Raw genomic sequence first — 26,751 nt, forward strand, 5'->3', positions numbered from 1 at the left:
CTGCTGTAAACTAATAATATACCTATGGAAATAAAAGTAAAGGAAGGAAGGAAGAAAAGGAAAAATAAAAAATTAAGGATATGAAAAGTAGAAAAGAAATAAAGAAATAAGCGAATCGGGGAATGGAAAGAAAAAATGAGAAACCGAAACCAATCAGAATATTATCCGTATGTTATCAGCGGCCACCGCGGTGTGGTGGTAGCGATCTCCGCCTACCACTTTGAAGATCTTGGGTACAATCCGCGGACAAAGCGACTAAGCGGGGTCGCCTTCCGGCAGTGATTTAGTAGCAAGCATTCCGAGTGCATCATAGGACCATCAACATCGATAACACTCCTACAACCTACCAGTGTATTTCTGCCATGAAAACTCATCTGTCTTGCATTTGCAGTTAGGAGTCGGCATTAAAACATCCCTTTCATATTTGTTATAGACTAGGTATAGATGAACTACCTATTTGTAATTTAAGTAGGTTACATTTTTTATCGATAACAAAGGTTATCGATGAGCTATCGAGTCGGATTCAAGGAGTTGATAAGCGCAATTCACAGCTTCCGCAGCCCAATCGTCAACGTCATCTACGCGAGAGGAATCCTGTTACAAATATGAATGTATCATACACACATTTAACATAATCTGGCTACCCCAAGTTTCTCATGGCATTAGAGAAGGTTTCCCTACAAAAATCGTTGGATCATGTGGTCCACTGGAGTACTTACCATTGTACTCCACTGTAATGCAGCAATGGACCAACTCATATTTCTACACGAACATATTGTAAGCCGATCATTGCTCGTTTTTAACGATTGTAATCACTACACGATGTTTATTGGACTGTAGGTACTCCATGGATTACTCTGATGTAATGCGGAGCTGGAGTATATGGTCCCGTCCTAGGACATCACAATGTTAATTGGACCATATTTTTTGTATGAATTGTGGTTAATTTTGGAGTACTCGGTTGGTCCATATTCCGTATTCATCGTGGTTGTACGTGTGGTCCATGTATGGAGTACTCGCGATTTTGCAGGGTTTATTACCGTTTAAAATTTTTTGAATCAGGAAAGTAGGGGACCATTGCACCCACTCGTAATCAGGCCCATTTTATTTGGATACAAAAAATGTTTACCGAAATTTCACTGAGATTAAGTGATGTAACGTCCTGACTTCTAAATTCCACTAGGTATAAAAAAGTTACGTTTTTCACTACCAACCGCGGCTTATACATAACCTAAATTGTGCGAAATATTTCGGTACAACGACACGGTTACAATCATCACTCATACCACACGTACAACCACGATGAATACGATGAGAGAAACAAACTGCAATACAATGAACTACACGTAGAATTATACATATTACGATGTAGCAGACGCAGTGTATTATTATTTTGTTATTTTTGTTGCACCGTGCATAATGCGGCTTAATGAAATATGCATAATGGGTTAAATTAGTGAGATTCACACATGGGGCTGTACATTCTTAGACTATTTTCATGTATAATTGTATGTACATATGTAGGTATGGTACTATGTACTTATTACCGGCTCCAGTTTTGAAAAGGATATAGGAAATTGCATTTAATATCATTTTACCTTTAGTTGGTTCAAAAGAATATCTCGTTCTTGGTAAAGTCAAAAGCCGTATTTTGTTTTCATGGTTTTCAGTATAAAACATTTTAAAAACATGGCACATACGACCTTGTTAGCTCTCTAATTATATGTGTCAATGTTTTAAAAACCAAAACGTGAGTATCAAGCACTCTTAAAGTTCGATGTGTAAAAATGCTGTTAAATAGATGCTACTTTCCCATAGACCAATAATTTCGGAGTTTTTGAGAAGAACTTCGTCGACTTCTTGTCGATAACAACCGATACCGACATGTTATTGTTTTATTATCGGCCTATTATCGAAAGCGAAATATTGGCTTTTTATCGACGTTTTATAGAAGAGTCATCGATTTTGTATAGAAATTTTCTCGGTATCATTTTCAGAACAAACCGATCATACTTCGTTAACTAATCGATAACACGGCGCTAAAAAAACACGCCAATAAGAAATTGAAATTTTTTAGATAGAAAAATCTCAACCTTTTTGATAGTTAATCGTTAGCTTTTCGATAACATACCGATAATAAATTGGAATGACTCCAAAACAAATTCGATAACTTTATGAAGCAAGTCTAAAACTTTTCGATTACAAATCAAATGTTTTTGAAAACAAATCCATATTATTTCTTCGATAACTTTTTTATAACAAATAGATAGTACGCTGATAACGAAATGATACATAGTACTTTTTTAACACATCGATACCACTTCTAGATAGCCGTTACATTTCCCTAATAAATCGATAGCTTCTCGAGAACAAATCGATACGCTGATAGCAAAACGATAACACTTAAATAAAACCCCGATAATTTTTGGATAACAAACCCACAAATTTTTGTTGACATATCGATAACTTTTCAATAAACAACCGACAATATATATATATTATAATAAATCGATAACTTTTTGATAACAAATCTATACCTTTTTATAAAATATCGATAAACTTTTGATTATTTTTTTAAATCATGGATAATTTTTCGATAAATAATCGATACATTTTTGATAACAAATCGCTAACTCATCGATGAAAAATCGATAACTCTCCGATAACATTTGGCAACGATAACAATTAAATAACTTTTCGATAAACAAATCCATAAATTGTCTATATATACCTCGTCGATAACATAACTATAACAAACTTTCCTTTCTTTTCATTGCCTTCTTGCTTTGCCTTGTATTGTTACCACATTATCCTAAATTATACTCAATATATTTCCGCTTACGCTTACATACTGTACTGCCCACGCAGTGAGCTAAGATGTTTAAACATCAAAAACTTATCTCTGACTGTGAAGGCGAGATTTCCCTTCACTAGAATATCCGATTACAAAATTTTATTCTGCTATATATGTATGCATATTGTAACGAATTTACTTGCAAATCCTCTTATTTGCCCTTCTGCTAAGTTCGAATCACTAAACTGTTGAATAAATAACTCCAATATTGAATAATGGAAAAATGGCCGTTATTAAAGTACTTCACAATAACACTTATACTTTGCAACAAATAGCTTGCTTAATAAACAAACTGATTGATAGCTCAAATGAAACTCTACTTTCAAAATAATACTGTTATGGCTTGCTAGATAGCGCCTTAATCGAAACTGCTTGATAGCTCAACTCAAACTGAATTCCAGCGCCTCTACATTTGCTGCCTTTTATACTCTCTGATTTCAACGTTCGCATCTTCTAGGCGCCTCCAGAATCTACTAGTTGCCATCAGCTCTCAAACTTCTCAGCTGTAACTACAATTGCACGATTTTATAGCTTCTCTCATTGCATACTTTTAGAAGTATCTCAGATGTATGCATGTGTTTGTGCATTGATTCTCCGCTGCTCGTATACGTACATGGTACATATGTGTAGACGCAATTTTGTTCGTTTATGTAGATACATAATGATTGAATTATTGATGTGAATTCACGTCACTGCTTATCATCGGCTTAGAGATAGCAGCACCCCTTAGTTTTGCTAATATTCGTTACAATATATTTTCTTAGATACATATGTATGCTAGGTTGGAGCACATCATATAAAAACATTTTTTGATGAAAGCAACACTAAGCCTCGTTAGTAAGAGTCTGGTCCGATTGCAGCTAGGAATTATTCGTATATTTCTTTGAGTGTTTGGCATTGGCCAGTTAAGGAAGAGCAGTTTGATCATAATTGCAGTTCATAAACAAGCAGCGCTCTCCTCACAGCAGAAGATGTAAGCAAACAGCTCTGCTCGTGCTTTACTATCTCGGCCTCAACAAACGATGGCAAGGAAATCGACACAGCTCAGCTAATGGATTCTCCAACCTTCCTTTTCTTCTGCTTTATTTTAAAGCAATCACGACACCCTAATTAAATAATTGTTTTCACCGCTATTTTTCCGTTCGCTGCTGTATGTTGTACAATAGAGTTTCAGATGTATGTATAGTATCATATGTGCGATTCTTAGAGCGGATGTATCGACAACAGAGTTGGGCATTATTCGGCTAAATTGTTATTTAGATATTTATTACCTTGAAAATGTATTGTACGAAGATTATTCAAAGCTATTTATTCATGAAAGATTTATCTTAGAATGAATTCTCGATGGTTTTTTTATTTTTGAATAATTTATTTTAAATTTTTAGTTTTTTTTTCAAAAACTGAAATAAACTACTCAAAAAAAAAAACAAAAAAAAATTATTTTGTTGAATTGATTTGAAACACTAATGGGCAATTCATGGCACTTCAATTTATTAAACGCGGACAAAAACAGACCTTACTTCTCCCAGTCAACTATTATTTGACAGGTAGGTATGGCAATGTAGGAATAGAAAGATTTTTCACTTGTATGAATTCACAATGGAAAAAACTGAAGAGTTTTTTTTTCGCTTTTATTTATTACCAAATGTTTTATCTTTTATTTGTTATTCCAATAAGTTTTGCCGAACTCTTATCGACAATAATGAATTTAATTTTCTTGATAAAATAATTAGTCAATCTATAAGGTATGCTTGCCGCCGTATGTGCTATGCTTTAATCAAACGTTATATTCGGAACCATGAAAACTCTTGTGAATTGCCCAGATGTAATTTGTTTTAAGTTATTTGTATCTTTTTTTTTGTATATATAGTAAGAGGTACTTATTCTATATTTAATTTTCAATATGTCCCTCCTACCTGCGCGTTAATAGCATTTTGTTCACACTATGCAACTTAGCCAAGACAAATTTGACACACCAAAAAATACACACAAACAGAAGTACAATACGGATTAAATTTTTCTAAAATTTGGGAACGTCATAGACCATGTCAACAACAAAATTTGCTACCGCTTCCACCGTTGAACAGCTGACATTATTTTTTGAATAAAGATTTGAATTGATAATAATTATACAAATATTTACACCACCACCAATTGGATTCGCGCGTTAATTACAACTGAAACATTGACGAAAGTGACGCAGTGTAAAAAGCAACAGCGCAGACATTCTACTTATGTGTGTCACCAGACACAGTCACCAGCCACCATCGACACAAACGCCACCAATACAAGTGAAAATGCAAAATAAAAATAAGGCAACACCTCAGTGATGCAACATGAATAGGCTGAAACAGCTGATGCTCGGTAGCCCTTACAGCAGCCGCCAACCGCTAATCGTTCGGTTTGAACAACAGCCAAGGGTCGCTGGGTCAAGGGGGCCAAGTGGTAATCGAATAAGGTGAGCAGTGTGCATGTACATACTTTGTTATTTGTTTAAACACATTTATAGATTTACATATATGTAGATATGTACAAATTAATGGACGCACATCACTGATGGCCAACACCGGGTGTAGCTTTTGTTAGCGACAATAAATCCTCATTCATACTACACCACGCTTTGCCGGTATATCACACACATACATACATACATACATGTTTTTAAGTATGTGAGTAGGAGATTAAGTGCAAATACAATTGCCGTAGTGAGCTTAATTCTATGCATCGCACTATGGGCAAAACAATTACCGTCTTTGGTCAAAAGTCAATAAACACTCACAACTGTTAAACATTTGTTGGTGATTTCTTTTATAACTAGTATATAGTTTTTAAATAGGTGATTCTAATATGGCGCATAAGTAGCGACTTTATTCGAGAGCTATTGACCGTGTCGTATGAGTAACTTGCTGGCCCGCAATTTAAGTGTAACCAACAAAAATACAGATATTATCCGTTATCAAGCTAAATCAAAAAGAAATATTAGTGTAAGTGAATTTTGAGGTTTGTTTACTTTTTTTGTGACCGCAAATTGATACTTACCTCAAAAGTGCTTCTCTGTGAAATCCAATAAAATTGTTTTATTATTTTAATATGGAGCTTTTACAAAATAAGGCGATTAATTATTTTATATTATATTTAAAATAAAATCAAAACTGTGTTTTATACCAATGAACGATCAAGAATAACTCACTGGTGCCATATATCGATACTGAGTCTGAAAAGACATATTCTGGGGAATTAGAAAACGAGATATGCGTTGGAACAAGAGTGTACAAGAAGAAACGAAAACTTCCTAAAAGACTTCGGGGTAAACAACGAAAGCTGTATGAAGTTAAACCAAATCTCTGCGTAGGTAAAAAGTGTGGAAACAAGTGTTGTAAAAAGCTTAGTGAGCGACGTTTTTTAGTCGCTCAAACGAATCTCTAGCCTCATCAGTCATCGTAAACCTTTTTATTTTGTCTTTAGTGAGATAGTCGTGCAGCGGAGCTGCAATGATTGCGTAGTCTTGAATAAAACGACGGTACCAGCCTGACATCCCTAGAAACCGTCGGAGCTGCTTTGGTGTTTTCGGCGGAATTCGGAGAAATCCCTCACAGCAGCAACTTTGTTCGCATCGGTACGGATGCATCCATCGCCCACTACATAACCTAAGTACCTAACTTCTTTAAAACAAAATTTACTCTTTTCCACGTTAATGGTAAGGTTAGCCTCACGTAAACATCTAGCGACCTTTTCCAACAACCATAAATGAGACGAAAAATCTACGGAACATACCAACAAATCATCTAAATACACAAACACGGAATCACGTAAAGAAGCGGGTATAACCTTGTCCATAAGTCTACACATTCTTTGCGCTGCGTTACACAGTCCAAACGGCATGACTGTGTATTGGTATAGGGGACGCCCTGGCACTGTAAATGCTGTCTTTTCCCTAGATTTCTTTTCGAGCGGGATCTGCCAAAAGGCATCTTTTAAATCAATGGCCGAAATGAACCTAGTGTTCTGCAGTCGGCTAATGATCCCGTCGATATTTGGCAGTGGATATGCATCTTTGATGGTGCGTTCATTAATTTTTCGTGCGTCGAGGCACAGACGCTTCTTTTCTTCCTTTATCACCAGCGACACAGGAGAGCTCCAGCTACTATTGCTCTCCTCTATCACGCCTAAACCAAGCATCCTATCGAGCTCTTCAAAAACTAGCTTTTGAATCGCTGGTGATATAGGGTAATGCCTTTGCTTGACTGGGAGGTTTTCATTTGTGACTTCTATCACGTGTTCCTCCACATTCGTTTTCCCTAAACCTAGGACCGCAAATGAGGGAAACTGCGCCTTGACCTTCTCCAACGCCACACTTTGCTCTCTTGTCAGAACATGCTGTACCGCTTCAAATGATAAGTCGCCCTCGGCGGGTACAAGTTCTGCAACGCCAGCGTGAGTTGGATGCGATAGAACCCCACGACTAACAACCTGCAGATCGAAAGCCTGCCAAAAGTCTACCCCTAAATACGACTAATCGCCTTTCATGGTGACAATTGTCGCTACTATTTTATTAATAAGTCTTCTCATATTTTTTTTCTTTGATTGCATCTTCATTATCTTTTTAAAATTTCTATTTCTTTTCTTAGCAAGAAACTCTTCGCAAAAAATTCTTTGTCTAGCTGCTTCGTACTCCAGCTTCCTTTGATGTAGACTTTTTGGCTCGGCTTTCCCTACACATAACTTGACTCTACACGCATTGTCGTCCGCCCTTTCTAAAATTCTGAAGCTGGGTTGGTCTCCGAGTAGTCTGTCCCCTGGCGAGATTTCCCGGCAATCTCCGCCAGTTGGGAGTTTCCCTTACCCGCTTTGTAAACACAAAAAGATATATCACCCCCACACGCAAAACATAACATATCATGAAAGGACGATTTACAACGATTATCTCTCTTCAATTCGGACGGATTCTTGACAAAAAAATCTACAGGCATTCCACACGAAAAATATAACATGAGGTGAAAGGGGACGCACAAAACGAATTGGTGGTGGGTTTGGAGTTGCTCAAAGCTTTGTGTTGGTTCGTAGCTCCCGGTACTGGGCGATATGGTTGTTGGTTTGGCCCTCTCGGTTTGGCCGGATTCGTGATCGCCTCCACGGGTTGACTATTGATCCCCTCATCCCCAGGTGTCACTTCGGGATATTCTAATTCGTTGACCGGTTTGGGACGGGTTCGGTTCTCCTTTATGAGCCGATCTGCCCTCCTACACTCAGCCTTCAGCTCCGCCAACGTGTTAATCTTTGATGCGAAGGTTAAGTTCGCAAGGTAGGGTTTCAGGTTGCCCCTAATGATCCCCACTAGCTCCTTCTCCTGGATCTGATCTTTTTCCGCAGGCGGAATGTCAGGTTATGGACCTCACCGTAGAAGTCGTCGAACCCTTCTTGTGACTGTTGTTTGCGCTCCATAATTTCTCTTATAATCTCGTAATCGGACTCTGCAGTCTTGAAGTGGGCTAGCAGTTCTGCTTTGAGCTCAAAATACCCGAACTCGGGTTCGTCGGCGTGATATTCAAGAACTTGCCAGTACCACTTCAAGGCAGAGCCCGTTTCGAGGCAATGGAAATCGGTGAAGAGCTGAAAGTGGGATATGTTGTGTTGTTGCCTCAACTTTTCAATCCTAAAAATGAAGCTCTCCACCGTAATTCCCTTAGTCGTCCCGTCAAACTTCACATGCCACTTATCCAGGTCCAACTTCTTCCATCTCGGTGGGTCCTGGGTGTTCCTATCGCTACCTGAAACCCCCCCTGCTGCACCTGGACTGACACGCTGGTTGGCTGTGTCATTTCTCGCATCTCTAGGCTCGGGTGTAGACGCGCGCTCAGCCCGGTGCCCTAACGGTTGTGCCTAGTTCTCCATATCAGCGACGCGGTTGCTGAGGTTCGACACGTTATCCCGGATATGACGGACCTCGTTCATGTATTGTGCCATCACCTGGTTTTGCTGTGCCATCATCGCCATCATCTGGCTTAACTGTTCGATGCTGGCGGCTGTGGAACTAGGTCCGCTTCTCCGGGGTTCCGCTGCCCCAGCACCCGCGTTTGCTGGTGGCTCAATTCTCCTAGGGACTGCCTCCCCAACAGCACCTGGCTCCTCCGTATCCGTCATCTCAAATAGTTGGTCTATTTTCCTGGAAAAACTTGAACTCTTTTCCTCCTCGCTGAAATAGAAACTGTCTGATCTCCTAATCGTAACCGGACGTATCACCTCCTCCCGACTAGTCGACCTAAAAACCCGCGAAGTGCACCTGTTAAAAATCCCTGTTGGCAAAAAATCTACGGGATGGGGTACGCCCGTGTCGATCTGCGTAAAGATTGATCCGACCACCTGGTTCTGCAGCGCTCTGCTCACACTCCTTGTGACCCTCTGGTTCTTGTTGAACAACCCCAATCCACCAGCAACTCGTTCCGGTGCGTCTTCCTCCTCCATACACGACAACAATCGCTCAGGAAAGGAAAACTTTCTTGACCTACAGGGATGTGGTCGCCAAACAGAACTAAATCCCAAATACAGAGTTGATAGAGCCTAACTATAAAAAGACTCCAACAGTCACCACTAGTGTGCGAGTTAAGGTTGGGGAAATAAGGGTGGTTAGCAAAAAAAAAAAAAAATAATAATGTTCTTCCTTGTGAAAAGAAAAATCGAAGGAATTAAACAAAGAAATCCAAAAAGAAAACGGTTTAGAAACTAAAACTTTACACCAGCCCACGGGGGGTTAAAGCCGAAGAAAGGACCCTAGATTTAAAATTCAAACAAAACTCAAAAAAGGAAATTTCAAAAAAATTTGTTGCTACGCAGTTAAGGGTTGATAAACTCAAGAGTAAAAAAATGTATCCAAACAACTATAATGTTAAGCTTGCCCCAAAGCAAGTAAAGTGTGTCGTTCTTAAAGCAATCGGCAACTCGATGTATGAACTCGGCGATACCAGTGGCAAGAAAGTCGGCGTATACCACGCTAAGGATATTTTTGTTGCTTAATCACATGTTGAATGTTAGTCTTGGTGACCTATGTTAAATGTAGATGTGTGCAACGTTTTCTAGCTTTAGTTTTAGCTTGACCATTAGAGTAATTATTTATGCAATTATTTATTTCTTTGACTATGTTTATAGTTGACCTTATTTATTCATTTATTTATTGTTTTTTATTATTTATTTATTTATTTTTTATTATTATTTTTATAGATTCTGTGATATTTTATTACTAACATACTAAAAACTGTGACATAGATTTAGGTAGATAGATATCTGTGATATAGGCTTAAATACTTACCAGTGATATAACTTTAGATTTAACCCGCATGCCATTCTAGTCATTAATATAAGTAGATATCTGTGATATTAGGTTAGTAGTAGAAACACTTTTTTTATTCCGCGTGCTGCCCTTATACGAGTTAACATAAACCCTACATCATCGGAAGAATAGGCAATAGCCCGGCTTTAGGTCGTGGGTCGAGGCCACACGTTAGGCGTTTGAAGGTAGCTTTAGGACAGACTGCGCATTGAATTTTTTTTTTAAGCCCACGCTCCATGTTGCATGCAACATCGGCGGTTGCGAGCCTGTAGCGGCAGCCTGTGGGTTAATGCGATGGTAAGGATGTTCAAACATTTACGTATGTATCTGTGTGCGTATACCAGCATAGCTACGTTTACATGTGTTAGTAACTGGTAGAAAGCAAACACTTGGATAGATGTTCGAACATGTATCTGTTAGTATGCGTGAAGTTAGTTCGTGTTAGGCAACAAGATACGACAAAGAGATTGGCTTCTATCGTGCATGACCCGGAAATGCGTTCAAAGGAGAACATCAGATAGCCTTAAAAAACAGTGGAGCTATGCATATTTCATTACCTATAACGAAAAGCGTTTTAAAGTTTGTCAGCAGTTTTTACTGAAAACACTTAATATTTCCCAAAACACCTTAATATGTGTTAGAAAAGAAAAAACTCTTCAAATACCTCTTGCCTAACAAAAAAAAAAGACCTCCTCCCCATAATACGTCTGACGAAATAAATGTGGCTCTTTTGAAATCATTCATTGAACACCTACCAGCAGTTCCTTCCCACTATTGTAGGAACAAAAGTACTAAGTTATATCTTCCACAGTACTTTCAAAACGTGCCAACTTTGTATAGGTATTACATGCAGCACTTGATAAATACAAATCAGGAGCAAGCTAAGTTATCCCTAAGAGTTTTTCGTACCATTTTCAAAAATGAATACCATATAGGCTTCCATTTGCCAAAAAAGGACAAATGTATTATTTGTGAAAAGTATAAGAATTCGGTCATAGAAGCACAAAACCTTTTACAACAAACTGAGGAAAATAAAATGCACATACGGGACAGAGATAAATCAAAAGAAATTTTCTTAGAGGACCAAAGAAAAAGCAAAGAGAATGGGACGTATATCTGCGCCAGCTTCGACCTTCAGAAAGTATTGAATACACTACACGTAAAAAGCGTAAACCTTTTCTATTCAAGAAACTATGCTTTTTATAATGAAAGCGTTTACGAAAACGGCACAAGAAACGGTTATTGCTTTTTATGGGGTGAATCGGATGGAAAACGTGGATGTAACGAAATTTCCAGTACAATTTTCCAATACTTAAATACCGTGGATGAAAGGGGGACTCATTCTGATATAAGTCTATATTGTGATAGTTGTGTTGGGCAGAACAGGAACAGAGCTATGCAAGCAATGATAATATATTTCTTAGAGAAGGCTGCTAACATAAAACACATTAAATTAACTTACCTGTTGCCTGGGCATACCATGATGCCCGTGGACTCCATACATAGCACTATTGAGTCTTATTCGCGATAGAAATGTTTGGGCTCCAAGTGAATGGTATACAATTATTTCGAACGCAAGAACTATACCAGAAAATTATACATGCATTTCAATTCATAATTCGGATTTTAAAGATTGGAAAACCTTTTCTCAAGCTTTGCTTCCAGCTTCAGTTAAAATATCATTTACGTCTTTGTGTTGCGCTATCTTCGAAAAAAATTCTCCATTGGTTAAACTACACTATGATTATTTTGACGATAGCGCAAAAAAGGTATACGATCTCAGTACAATTGTGCGGTCAAGACGAAATTCTCTCATACTTAGTAAGGGTCCTGTTACCTTGTATGATCACTGCTTACACATTTCATCTTCAAAATATAACGACCTAATAGCTCTTTGCGAAAAAAATATCATACCAAAACAATTTCACTATGAATATATTAGCCTTTCCCATACTGGAAACATAATAGATACATTGCCTGAGACAGACGAAGATGAATTATTTTGTTTACAACAATACTGTTTAATATAATGTGTTCAAATTTGGAATTGTATAAGTTTCCTTTAATTTCAAATGTATGTATGTACTGAAAAATTACAATAAATACGCCTTTAATGTGCCCCTATGTAATCTGAAAAATATAATTGAATAACTTAAAATTTAAGGTAACCAACAAAATAGTGTTTGGAAAGTGAGCCAACATGACAGCAAAAATAGCGTAAGTACAGATAACAGGACTTTCGGTACAGTGTGGTCAAAAACCGAAGTCTTAATTGTAGGCTCAAGAAATATTTTATACACATACCAAATTTCATGGTAGTAGCTATATTTTGTCAGAAGATAATTACAAAAAACCTTCTACTGTAAAATTTACTTTTTGTTGGTTACACTTGAATTGCGGTAAGGGCTCGATTTATTGGCAATTTATTACCGCAAAAAAAAATTTATAGCTACGTCTCGTTCCGAGAAAAGTGAGTGTCTGCCGGCTTAAGTCTCAAGCCAGCAGACACTTCGTGAAAACACGACGTACATCGTCCGAACGATTACAATAATTTATACCACATTTATTAGAAATTTATTTCCGCAAAAAATTTATTGCTGCGTCCGTTTCCGAGAAAAGTGAATGTCTGCTGGCTTAAGTTCCACTTTTTTTCCATCTCTATTTAACTAAGAAAAGGCAAAACTCATGTCGCATTTGTTAAGACCAATTAAGTCAATTTTGGCAGCACCAGTAATAGTACGTTCTTATAATAGATTGGGCCATCACGGTTTAGTGCTAGAATTATCTTCTCCAAACCCTCGGAGAGGTCTTTCTAAATTCTTAAGAAGCAAGTGGTATTGCTCAACATCATTTGGTAGAGCGTTATTTACTTATTTACTAACAATAAAAAGAAATTGCAAGTTTCGTTTCTCTTATCGTTAGTCTTCTCGAGGATGTGGCGCATCGTGAAGATATGGTCGATAGTGGATTTACCAGGACTGAAGCCGCACTGATAAGGTCCAATCAGTTCGTTGACTTTGGACTTCAATCTTTCGCACAGTACGCTAGATAGAACCTTATACGCGATAATAATTATCTTGTGGATTCAGCTGAGCATATTTGATGTTCAATCTGAAGGCATGCGCTCATCCGTCCATGTTTTGCTAGGAGCTGATGCATGGTCTTTACCAGCTCTTCGCCTCCGTGCTTGGAAATAATGAAAAAACTATAAACTCCTCATAGCACTCCGGAGAAATACTTAAGCACGTTTTATAATCAGCAAAAAAGTATCGAACAAGTCAATGGACTTGCAGGCTTTGGTCTTCCAGATAGTTTCCTGATACACCGAAGTAGAGAGGAGAAGATTGCGTCATTCGTCCTTATGCCTGTGTCCACCGAGGTATACATAATTACGGACTTATCATGAAGTTTCATTGAATTGAACAAAGATTTAACTTTTTCTTTTTTTTACGTTAGCACAGAAGAAGCTACAGGGCCCTACATTAAGTAAAGAAATGTGGTCATATTGCTTTAAGCGTAGACGTAGCGAGTAACGTTATTGCACAGAACTAAAATTTTATGAGACGAGACAGAGTCCAGCTTACTATATACAAGATCGGAATATGTAATATAAGGTAGGATTAATTGCACAGCTAATTTTTTTCTTGTGTCTAACGGTGTAAACGAGGCTGACATTCTTAGGCTGCGCAACACAGTGTACACGTTGCTTACAACTTTCCTTATATGGTTCGAACAGCGAAGAATTCATAATAAAACCTAAATTTTGTATCTTGTCAGTAAACATGAGACAGTTATTCCAACAAAAAGCTGGGGAATGTCTTCAACATGAACAGTACTATTACTGATGGGTAACACATACGACCAAGTATAGACCCCTGTCGAACCCCGGATTCAACAATACTTGACGACGATGACCCAGCTCTACTCTTAACCTTTTGAGATCTTCCTGTAAGATAGCTGGCCATAGGTTCAACGAAACTTGACGACGATGACCCAGCCCTACCCTTAACCTTTTGAGATATTCCTGTAAGATAGCTGGCCATAAGTTTAACAGCACTTTTAGACAATGCAAAGTAATATTTCAGCTTTTTACAAAGTAGATCAAGGCTTACCAAGTCAAATGCATTGAAATAATCCGAAAGGCAAAGAAGATTCAGATCTCCATCATCAAATTTTACACGAATATCGTAGCACAGCTATGCTTAGATCTAAACTCTGAGTGTAAAGGAGACAAAATATTATATTTTTGTATAAACGATGATATTTGAGAGGCTATTAAAGACTCACACACTTTAGAAAAGGTCGGCAAAATACTTGTCGGCCTGTAATCAGAAGGGTTAGTGGGAGTATTCTTCTTCGCAACGGGGACTATGATAGCTTTTTTCCATGCAGAGGGAAAAGATGATACAGTGAACGCTTCCCAAGGCAGTCGGTTCTATGTACCGGAGCGACTCGGGATTTTTCCCGAACAAGGACTGTCATTTCAGTGTGACCCCATCTAATTTGCTTCGTCCCTCCCACAAATTGTCATCCACCCAGCAGCTCCTTGCAGCAGGACTGCTCCATATTCTCTTACTCCGGGAAGGCATCGAATCCAATGCGGGTCCGTCTCCTGACCCCGGTCCTGAGAAATGGTTTTGCTGCATCTGCCGGAAAAGAATCTTTTTAGGACGGTCATACTCTGTTCAGTGTGTCTCGTGCAAGGGATGGTTGCATCGGACAGGTTGTTCTGGGCTTGATCCCAAAACCCGACGTCCACGTAACTTTTATAAATCTTTTGTGGCTCCTTGCTGTTCACGCCCAAGGGCGTCCTGTAGTCTACGCCTTAGCGCCCCCCCCCCCCCACTACCTTCCAGCAGCCCCGCTGCTCAGCAAGCCACAGCAAGTACCCGCTGCTGCTCGCGCCGCACGGCGCCAACAACTCAAACAACTGATACCACTCATAACTAATACCTTCGTAGTAGAGTTGGTAGCAATGCTGAGCATCAGCCCCTGCCCCCGTCTTCTCCCCCCCCTCTTTTCCGGCAGCAATCGTGCAGGTCAGGGAAACAGACTCTTAGTCCCTACCTCCGTTTGCACCGTCTGCCAGCACAGAATATATAGGTTTGCGACATCCGCCCAATGCAGCTCCTGCCTTGGGTGGTGCCACTTCCCTAGATTTTCTGGTCTCCGCGACGGCAACCCCCCGACGGGTTTCATCGCGCCATGTTGCCAGGTCGCAAACCCAAATCATCCGGGTACCCCAATGCTTGCCCAAGGACGCCCAGTCCCAGGGCCACAACAGCAATTGCGTCCTGGCCTTCCACAACCTAGGCGTAATCACCCGTCACTTCCCCCAGAGTGGCGACGTCTCCCCTTATGCACTTCAGAATCCTACAGTTAAACTGTAATGGACTAACTGGGAAGATTAAGGAGATAGTCGATTTCATGAAGCGGCACAACATCCGCATTGCTGCGATTCAAGAGACTAAACTCACAGCAAGATCTGCATTGCAGACCTGCTCTGGGTATAACGTCCACAGGAAAGACCGCGAGAGCGGAAATGGAGGCGGTCTCGCGTTTATCATACACTACTCTGTGCAATATTATATATTTGATCCTGGCATCGACCGCAGGGACAATGTCTTAGAACGTCAAGGCCTATCTGTCCGGTCAGGCGATGCAAACCTAGAAATCATCAACATCTACATCTCTCCTGCCACCTGTTGCCCCAGTGGATACCGCCCTAATATCAGGGCCTTACTCACTGGCAACAATCGCATTATCTTAGGCGATTTCAATGCCCATCATGATCTATGGCATTCAAACTTGCGGGCGGACAGTAGGGGTGAGATGTTGGCGGATCAAATAGACGGTAGAGAAATGCACAATAAACGGAGACGCCCCCACACGTATGGTAGGAAGCTGTCACAGCTCGCCAGATATCTCAATCGTGAGCGCAGAACTCGTAAACTGCGTCAACTGGCAGCCGATGGTAACATTGGCATCCGACCACCTGCCAATCGCTTGAGCGTACCGCCGACTTCATCGTCACTGAAAAACGCACTTTCATAAACTTCAAAAAAGGAAAGTGGGAAGAATATAAATCCTTTACAGACAGCCGCTTTGCTGCCCTCCCTATCCCGACTGATGCCCGCCAAGGGGAGCGTGCCTTCCGTAAGGTCATTAAATCCGCCTCGGCACATTTCATTCCCGCCGGGAGAATTCCCGAAATCCGGCCCCACTTCCCGGCGGAGGCCGCAAACTTAGCGAGAGAACGTGACCTTATAAGACAGCTTGATCCAGGCGACCTCCAAATAAGGGATATAAACCAACGCATCAGATTGCTTGTGGATGAACACAAGCGGGCGAAATGGGAGGAGCACCTAAGAGGTTGTAACCTCTTTACCGGTGTGGGTAAACTTTGGTCCAACGTAAAGTCCCTATCGAATCCGACTAAGCACAAAGACAAAGTTTCCATCGCCTTTTGCGACAAAGTGCTGTCGGATGCGAAAAAATGCGCGAGCGCTTTCTGCCGACAATATATAATGCATCCTACGGTCGACAAAGATAGACGGAGAGCCAATAGACACGCACATAAACACAAATTCAGCGCGTCACCAATCACCACCACCGCTAAAGAGGTTGAGGACGCCATTGGTCGTGCTAAACCATCTAAAGCAGTGGGCCCAGACGGCATAGCCATGCCGATGCTTAAAAGCCTAAGGAAAGAGGGTTTCAAATATTTAGCGCATGTCTTCAATCTGTCTCTTTCCACCTTTGTCATACCTGAGAAATGGAAAATGGCCAAGGTGGTCCCGCTACTAAAGCCTGGGAAACCAGCTAACATAGGTGAGTCGTATCGTCCGATATCTCTCCTATCGCCAGTGGCAAAGACGCTTGAAGCCATTTTGCTCCCTTATTTCCAAGCAAATTTGCACCTAGCCCCTCATCAGCATGGCTTCAGAAAACTCCATAGCACTACCACCGCGCTAAATGCCATTAGCACCCAGACAAATTGCGGTTTAAATCAATACCCCCACCATAGAACAGTACCCGTAGCGCTAGACCTATCAAAAGCTTTCGATACGGTCAACCATGGCTCGTTACTGCAGGACCTGGAAGGGTCTACCCTTCCCCCATGTCTTAAAAGGTGGACCGCAAATTATCTGGGTGGTCGGCAGGCATCGGTGCAATTTAGAAACGAAACATCAAAACCAAGGAGAATTAAACAAGGGGTGCCACAGGGTGGTGTCCTATCCCCATTTTTGTTTAATTTCTACATATCTAAGCTACCTTCACCACCGGAAGGAGTCACAATCGTTTCCTACGCCGATGACTGCACAATAATGACCAACGGCCCAGGCCCAAAGATCGATGTGCTATGCAATAAAATAAACGGCTACCTCCCTGATCTCTCCAGTTTTTTCGCCTCGCGAAACCTGGCATTATCACCGACTAAATCTTCCGCGACCTTATTTACAACATGGACGCCCCAAATGTCGACCATTTTGAACATCCACGTCGATGGCACTAAGCTACCGACTGTCCTACACCCCAAAGTCTTGGGAGTGACGTTTGATCAGGATCTACATTTTGGTGAGCACGCAGCCGCAATTGTTCCGAGAATTCAGAGCCGTAACAAAATCCTCAAATCCCTCGCTGGCAGTACTTGGGGAAAAGATAAAGAAACGCTCATGACTACATACAAATCAATTAGCCAGCCGACTACGCGCTACGCGTCACCCATATGGTCGCCAAGCCTAAAAATCACCCACTGGAAGAAACTACAGGCCTGCCAAAATACTGCTCTCAGAATCGCCACGGGCTGTCTTCTTATGTCCCCAGAACACCATCTGCATAATGAGGCGAGAATACTCCCCATCAGGGAGAGAAATGAGATGCTTACCAAACAGTTCCTGTTGAATACCCAGAAACCTGGGCATCCCAACAGACATCTGATTGATGAACCAGCACCGGAGTCATCTCCGTAAGCATTTTGAGGAAATATGGCACCTGAGAACCCAGTCGTATGAAGTGAAAAAACACAAGCAGGTCCTTGGTGAACTCCATAAACAGGCGTCGGACCTCTATGCCGGGAATTGCCCGGTGAATCCAGTGCTTAACGAAAATTACATAAAACTTGCGGAAGAGGAACGCATACTCCCCAGGGAAACGCGTGTCACTCTTGCTCAACTTCGTTCTGGATACTGTAACAGTTTAAACTCTTACCTATCCAGAATCAACCCCGACATACAAAATGTATGCCCCGCTTGCAACGTGTCCCCACATGACACCAACCATCTCTTCAATTGTAATGTGGAACCAACGCCTCTAACACCCCTTTCCTTATGGTCCACCCCCTGTTGAAACGGCAAGTTTCCTTGGACTCCCGTTAGAGGATATTGATGACAATTTGTGATCGGTCGCGGCTATTAGGTGGGGCGAGTATTGCTACAACAACAACAACATGATACAGTGAAAATATGACTAATTACATGCGTTAGCGTTCCCAGGATGAAAGGCAATACCAGTTTAACAAATTTTAAGGAAATTTCGTCATCTCCAACTGCAACGGACTTAATGGCCATGACTGAAGTAACATCTCCTGTCTCAGTGACGCCAACGAAATTGAGCTCCCCACTCAGTTCATGCTGCAATATGAAGTCTTGGGCCGGAGGACTATCACTGTTTTTACAGGCGCTATTAAAATATTCATTTAGTACATTAGGGTCAATACTACATTCTGACTTCAGTCTTCCATGTATGTACATCAAAGTTTCTTAGATTGCGTCATAAATCTTTTGATGAAAGGGAAGGGTTCAACTTAAAATTACAGTATTTACGCTTGGCCTCCCTGGTAATGGCAGTAGCTATGTTTAGGGCAGCCTTGTTCTGTGCTCAAGCAACGTTAGTTTTGATTCTCTTCCATTTCGAATGAAGTCTACTACGCACTTTAATAGCTAATTTAACACCATGATTATACCAGAGACAAGACATATTCTTAACATGACCACTACGAAAAGGAACATGACTACAAAAACCGTTATTTAACGTCTTATTTACAAAATCAAGTTTTTCGTCTAGTGACGGAAGAAACCAGCAATCACCCCAGTTAATATTAGACAGGTCATTGAATAGTACACCATCGTTAACATTTTTCAAATCGCGATACAAAAAGTTTACATTCTCAGGAGAATAGTTAAACGCAACATCGAATGCACAAAAAAGAAGATGGTCAGAGATAAAACACATTTGGTCAAATTTAAGGACATGGTCAAGATTAGAGCTGATTACAAGTTCCAACTGCGAGGAATAACAATTATTGGAGTTCCTTGTTGGTATAGTCATGTTTACTACTTCAAGGTCTGTAGTAGAGACATGGTTCGATAGCTTCGTGGAATAGGGGTCTGTCACAAGGAGATTTACGTTAAAGTCCCCACATATACCATATCGTTCATATTCAAGTAAAAACACAGATAGCTCAGTAAAAAAAATAATCTAATATGAAACACTTATGAGGGTTATATACACAAGCAACTAGTACCATCTGAAATTTCAGCAACAATAAATTCGATTTCTAGGCTATCCGGTGTTGATAGAATATTTATATTAAGGCTAGATTTGCAATTCGGTCATGTCGTACGAGTTTAAAATTTGGTATATTATAATAAAAGTCGGGAATATCAGATGTAAACCACGTTTCTGAAACACATATGATATCAATATCCAACTCTTCAAAAATGCTCCTTACATAGTCAAGTTTGCCACCACTAAGGCTTCGCGCGTTAAAATGTGCTACCTTACGGCCTTTTGAATCTTTGCATGAAAAAAATAATTAAAAAAAAATGTTTAAGTTAAACGGTTTTATTGAAAACCATACTTACATGAAGTAATAATAATACTAAAAGCTAGAAAATAATTAGGTAGGTCCTAGGTACTAGTCATCATACTCCTCATCAATATAGGGCGTTGATCAGACAATTAAATAAAAGCGTTGGACGCGTAAATTTCTATTGATAGTCATATATCAGACCAACTGAACCCTAATCAGGTTATGCTACGCCTCACATTTTTAGAAATTTTACGCGCCCAACGCTTTTATTTAATTGTCTGATCAACGCCCTATATTGATGAGGAGTGTGATGACTAGTACCTAGGACCTACCTAATTATTTTCTAGCTTTTAGTATTATTATTACTTCATGTAAGTATGGTTTTCAATAAAACCGTTTAACTTAAAAAATTTTTTTAATTATTTTATTTTTTCATATGTCGCTTTCTATTCATGTATGTATTATGTGTTCCAAATATGAGCCAAATCGGACCACAAATACGATTTTTGTGAATATCTCGATCCTTGCGCCACCTAGCGGCGATTTTTTTCTTATTATTGCATTGTCATCGGGTTCTGAACTATATTCCAAGTTTCAACCTTGTAGCTTATCGGGAAGTTACTTAAATTTAAATTACAAAATTCGTGCCAGCCAGCCAATCAGCCTGTCAATTCAAGCTAAATAAAACCGTTTAAAAATTATGTGGTTGCCTTCAATGCCGGAGATATATTTCCTACTGGTGCTTAAGACCATCAAATTATGAGACAACTACAAAATACATACAGCACAATAAAAACTTTGTCAACAATTAAAGTAAGAAACAAGTAAGGAAGGCTAAGTTCGAGTGTAACCGAACATTACGTACTCAGCTGAGAGCTTTGGAGACAAAATAAGGGAAAACCACCATGTAGGAAAATGAACCTAGGTTAACCCTAGAATGTGTTTGTATGACATCGGTATCAAATGGAAGGTAGTAAAGAGTATTCTAAAAGGGAGTGGGCCTTAGTTCTATAGGTGGACGCCTTTTCGAGATATCGCCATAAAGGTGGACCAGGGGTGACTTTAGAATGTGTTTATACGACATGGGTATCGAATGAAAGTTGTTAATGAGTATTTTAAAAGGGAGTGGGCCTTAGTTCTACAGGTGGACGCCTTTTCGAGATATCGCCATAAAGGTGGACCAGGGATGACTCTAGAATGTGTTTGTACGATATGGGTATTAAATGAAAGGTGTTAATGAGTATTTTAAAAGGGAGTGGGCATAAGTTCTATAGGTAGACCCCTTTTCGAGATATCGCCATAAAGGTGGACAGGGGTGACTCTATAATGTGTCTGTACGATATGGGTATCAAACGAAAGGTTTTAATGAGTATTTTAAAAGGGAGTAGGCCTTAGTTCTACAGGTGGACGCCTTTTCGAGATATAGCCATAAAGGTGAACCAGGGGTGACTTTATAATATGTTTGTACGATATGGGTATCAAATGAAAGGTGTTAATTAGTATTTTAAAAGGGAGTGGGCCTTAGTTCAATAGGTGGACGCCTTTTCGAGATATCGCCATAAAGGTGGACCAGGGGTGACTCTATAATGTGTTTGTACGATATGGGTATCAAATGAAAGGTTTTACTGAGGGTTTTAAAAGGGAGTGGCCCTCAGTTATATGTGTGTAGGCGTTTTCGAGACATCGACCAGAATGTGGACCGGGGTCGGGTATCGCTAATTTATATACATATGTAATACTACAGTATCCCTGCCATGATTCCAAGGGCTTTTGATTTCGCCATGCAGAACTTTTTCATTTTCTTCTACTTAATATGGTAGGTGTCACACCCGTTTTACAAAGCTTTTCTAAAGTTATATTTTGCGTCAATAAACCAATCCAATTACCATGTTTCATCTCTTTTTTTCATATTTGGTATAGAATTATGGCATTTTTTTTATTTTCTCGTAATTTTCGATATCGAAAAAGTGGTCATAGTCGGATTTCGGCCATTTCTTATACCAAGATAAAGTGAGTTCAGATAAGTACGTGAACTAAGTTTAGTAAAGATATATCGATTTTTGCTCAAGTTATCGTGTTAACGGCCGTGCGGAAGGACATACGGTCGACTATATATAAAAACTGGGCGTGGCTTCAACCGATTTCGCCCATTTTCACAGAAAACAGTTATCGTCATAGAATCTATGCCCCTACCAATTTCACAAGGATTAGTAGATTTTTGTTCGACTTATGGCATTAAAAGTATTCTAGACAAATTAAATGAAAAAGGGTGGAGCCATGCCCATTTCGAAATTTTCTTTTATTTTTGTATTTTGTTGCACCATATCATTACTGGAGTTGAATGTTGACATAATTTACTTATATACCGTAAAGATATTAAATTTTTTGTTAAAATTTGACTTAAAATTTTTTTTTTAAGTGGGCGTGCTCTTCATCCGATTTTGCTAATTTTTATTTAGCACACATACACTAATAGGAGTAACGTTCCTGCCAAATTTCATCATGATATCTTCAACGACTGCCAAATTACAGCTTGCAAAACTTTTAAATTACCTTCTTTTAGAAGTGGGCGGTGCCACGCCCATTGTCGAAAGTTTTACTAATGTTCTATTTTGCGTCATAAGGTCAACCCACCTACCAAGTTTCATCGCTTTATCCGTATTTGGTAATGAATTATCGCACTTTTTCGGTTTTTCGAAATTTTCGATATCGAAAAAGTGGGCGTGGTTATAGTCCGATTTCGTTCATTTTAAATAGCGATCTGAGATGAGTGCCCAGGAACCTACATACCAAATTTCATCAAGATACTCAAGTTATCGTGTTTACGGACGGACGGAAGGACGGACATGGCTAAATGAATTTCTTTTTTCGCCCAGATATATTTAGAAGTCTATATCTATCTCGATTAGTTTATGCCGTTACGGATTACCGTTACGCGAACAAAATGAATATACTCTGTGAGCTCTGCGCAGCTGAGTATAAAAAGGTAAAATAGGATGATAATAAGTGACATGAGAACGATAATAAACAGAAAACAGGTTTACATACAGCGAATGAGGAAAATAGAAACAGAATAATAAGCAAGGAACATTTGAATAGAAAAGGTGAGATTATAATATAAAAACAATCATAACATAATACAAATAAAGCATAGGACTAACTAAAGAAGACATACATATATCAATTTTTTTTTATTGGGTGTGAGTGCTAATAAGAGCATTCACCTCGGATCTGCTAATTAGAAGCGAAGCTATTGATTTATAATGGAGAGCAAAAAAACAAGATTATCTTAGTATAGCTTTAAATTAAATTTAGAAGCATATATGTAATACTCCTATATTGCTAATAGAAAATGCTCGCAATGTGTTTAGAATTCGAAATCAAAACAAGACAGCCTATAAAATTTTTGTGATTGTAGCAGCATAAGTGTGACAAGAAAAATTTTAAATTTAGGTACTAGCCTTTTGTAGCAATATAGGAGTATTACATATATGTTTAGAAGTATCTTTATTATTTCAAATTCCTGAAATCTTGAAGAAAAATTGTTTGTGTATATTTTATTCACACAACCCAATATTATACAAATAGCGCCCACAAAATTACTTTCGGTGTATTTTATACTTAAAAAGTGTCGAAAAAGTTCTAACGTAAAATGTTTCGGGAATCATATCGGAAGGAATGCTACCGAATATTTTTTAACTATGTATAGCCGTTGTTTTCGGAACTATTTCAAGATCATTTCCAAAGATACGTTTTTCAGGGCAGCAATTAACCATTAAGCAATCTAGTATAACCTTTCTTCTGTTTATCACTGTGTGCTTATCGCCGCGACTGCGAATATTTCACCATTTTTTGGAACTATTTAAAGATTGTTTTCATAAGAAATTAACCTCTCATTTACACTTAACCCAAGATCTTCATTATGTTAGCCCACTTAAGTTCGAGCAGTGTTATGGTTCTAAACTTATGTATGGTTTTGTTGCAGTATACAATAGAACATATTAGGAGCTTGGAAACAGATAAACCTAATTAAGTGTTCCACTATACTTTTCTGTATTTATTCATCAAAAATACAGCCGCTGCACGGTGGGGTATTTGATCAATCTAGCTGGCCAAAAGTAGATTTTTAAAATATTTCAATTTTTTTTTTTTAATATACTCCCTGACCTTCCTAGATGCCCACTAAAAGTATGCATACCACAAAACCCATCTGCAACGTATACGGAGCTAACCGCGCACATCTAAAGTTGTATAAAAATTGTATGTAGTTCGATGTATTTTTGGATTAAAAAGCAATATACCCTTCTAACCTAAATACTTGTTCACTTGTTTAGCCTTAATCAAATCTAGTTACATTTGCTTTTAGGACAGGTATATGTGTTTTTAATTCGTATGTTAGATGTTTTATACCGCATGTTTTAACTGAGTTAAACCACTTGTAATACTATTATTTTTCAATATTCAATTTTTTAAAAACCTTGTAAACAAAAAGATATATCTCTTTTTCATTGCATATCATGTCAGTAATTTTTTGGCAATACATAAGCTTGTGTTTGTTTCAAAGTTTAATAACAAAAATGGCTGCGCATACCCACGATTTTTTGAGTGGTGATCAATTTTGTAAGAGACTGATACCCCTATTGGCAAAAGGTGGCAACCTTGTGAGAACATCCTCAGTGGCAACATCTAGGTTAAAAGTCTTCAAATGTGATACTATAACGATGTACCAAATTTGATTCAAATCGGTTAAGCCGTTTCCGAGATGGTAGTGGATATACAAAGAAATATAAAAAAATAAGGTGAGGTGGCAACCCTAAGTGGCACGCCTACTTAAAAGTGTCAATAGAAATGCGGAGTAAAATACCTTTCGTTTGATACCCATATTGGCATACATATCTCATGTAGTGCTCCCTCCGAAACCGGGCTCGATCCATAATAGTTCTGCCCGGAACAGCGTGAATTTACTGTCAAATATTTCCTTTCATAACAATGATCACAACCACTTTTTTAACAGAAATAACTGCTGTTTTAGTTTTGGTCAGCTAGATTGATTAAATACCCCACCGTGCGCTGTACACATTTCAAATTAATAACACAATTCCACTCTGCGAATACATATATAAACAAACAAACAATTACAAGGAAAATTTCTTTTGAAAAACTAAAGCAATTGTTTTGTTAAAGCTGAGCTGTTTGTTCAACTAATTAAAAAAACAGATTTTTTTTTTGTATAGCTTTAATATCAATTTAGAAATATTCCTGAAATGCGTAAGAAAAAGATTTTGTTTACTATTTACTCACACGACTCAATTAGGTATAAATAGAGCCCCCAAACTTTATCACGCAGTAGTTTATACTTAAAAAGTAGTGCAAAAGGTGTTAAAATAAAAGAAATGAATTCAAGCATTAATTTTTCGATCCTGTTTATCATGCTAAGCTGTCATTTGACTTCTACGAATGCGCAATTTCGTCTTAAAAATGCCGAAGATATAAGAATAGAGCAGAGTCGACATTCGGTAGCAATTTTTTATAAAAACATGTATGTATGCGTTGGTTCATTAGTCAATATGAATTCGGTGGTAACAGCTGCGCATTGCATACAAGATCGAGCTCGGAGGGAGTTTGTCCTTGTAGCTGGTGTAACCGATATATGTGAAACAGAAGAAGGGCAAAAACACATTGTGTACGAAATTCATCATCCTCCTGAATATAATAGAAGAACAGCATATATGGATATAGCTGTGATTAAAGTGGTGGGATTTTTTTTGGAAACAGATCAAGTAAAACCAATATCTCTTTGCGAAAGTCAATTAACAGAGAACACGCCACTTCAAATTAGCGGATGGGGTTCGGGAACACTAAATACTAGAGCTCATAATCATCCTCTCCAAACTATTCAATTGTATATAGTAAACTTAAAACGATGCAAGCGTATTTATAAGCATAAACAACTACCGCATGATTTTCCAGAAACATTCATTTGTGCTGCATCTCCTGAAAAAAATACATGTGATGGAGACTCTGGAGCAGGGGCCCTTGTGGAAGGAAAACTTTGTGCGGTATTATTTGGTGGTTATCAGGACTCCAGTACTCCGAGTTTATATACAGATATAACAAATCCATTAGTTAACAACTATTTAAGATGCTTGATATGAAGTCATTGAAGGGCGTTGTTATAAATTGAGTGTTGAGTGGAATATCACCCTAACTCGACTGAACGGCGAATTACGAATTATTTTGAGATGGGGCGTTTTCCAAACAGCAGTTGAGATATGGTGATATTCCACTCAGCAGTCGAAAAAGCGATATTTTTTTTCTTGTATCATGTACAAATAAATTTTTATGATTACGTGTCAATAAATATTTTTGATTATTTGCAATAAAAGTGTGACGCATGTAAATGCCTTTATTTGTGAGACCAAACTTTGTTCACGACTGTAAAGCTCAATCATGTATGAATTGATCATGAGATAGAAAGAAAGTTGCGAAATAACTACCAAACTTATGGAAATTAATGTAATAGGCTATTGAAGCCATAGAATAACGCCTTTGTAATAACGATACCATAGCCAACCAATGAGTTTTTGGTTTTCCGCCATATTCATAATCTATAAATTTTTGGGTTGGCAAATTTATTCACATTTTGGAGACTTTATTTTTTGTTTTAAAATTTGTTGACGTTTCCTATTTTATGAAGTTATCACATTTTTTAGGTTGAGGCACCAATAACAGATACCAATATATATATACATATGTGTT

The 26,751-nt window shown here is 38.8% G+C and overlaps 1 protein-coding gene across 3 annotated transcripts in view; it reads right to left on the bottom strand.

Annotated features, from left to right (window-relative positions):
• Positions 1-26,751, bottom strand: part of fdl (fused lobes) — a 134,013-nt gene that overhangs the window by 81,105 nt on the left and 26,157 nt on the right. The window contains exon 1 of one of the 3 annotated variants that reach the window (XM_067775835.1): positions 4,771-4,978. The exons of the other annotated variants lie outside the window; for them this stretch is intronic. Coding sequence (XP_067631936.1) covers positions 4,771-4,787 — 17 coding nt within the window. The 5' untranslated portion in view covers positions 4,788-4,978. Of the gene's footprint in view, positions 1-4,770; positions 4,979-26,751 lie in introns of those variants that run through there. 3 annotated transcript variants of the gene reach the window in all.

This window comes from Eurosta solidaginis, chromosome 3, assembly GCF_040869045.1.
Source record: "Eurosta solidaginis isolate ZX-2024a chromosome 3, ASM4086904v1, whole genome shotgun sequence".
Classification (NCBI taxonomy): domain Eukaryota; kingdom Metazoa; phylum Arthropoda; class Insecta; order Diptera; family Tephritidae; genus Eurosta; species Eurosta solidaginis.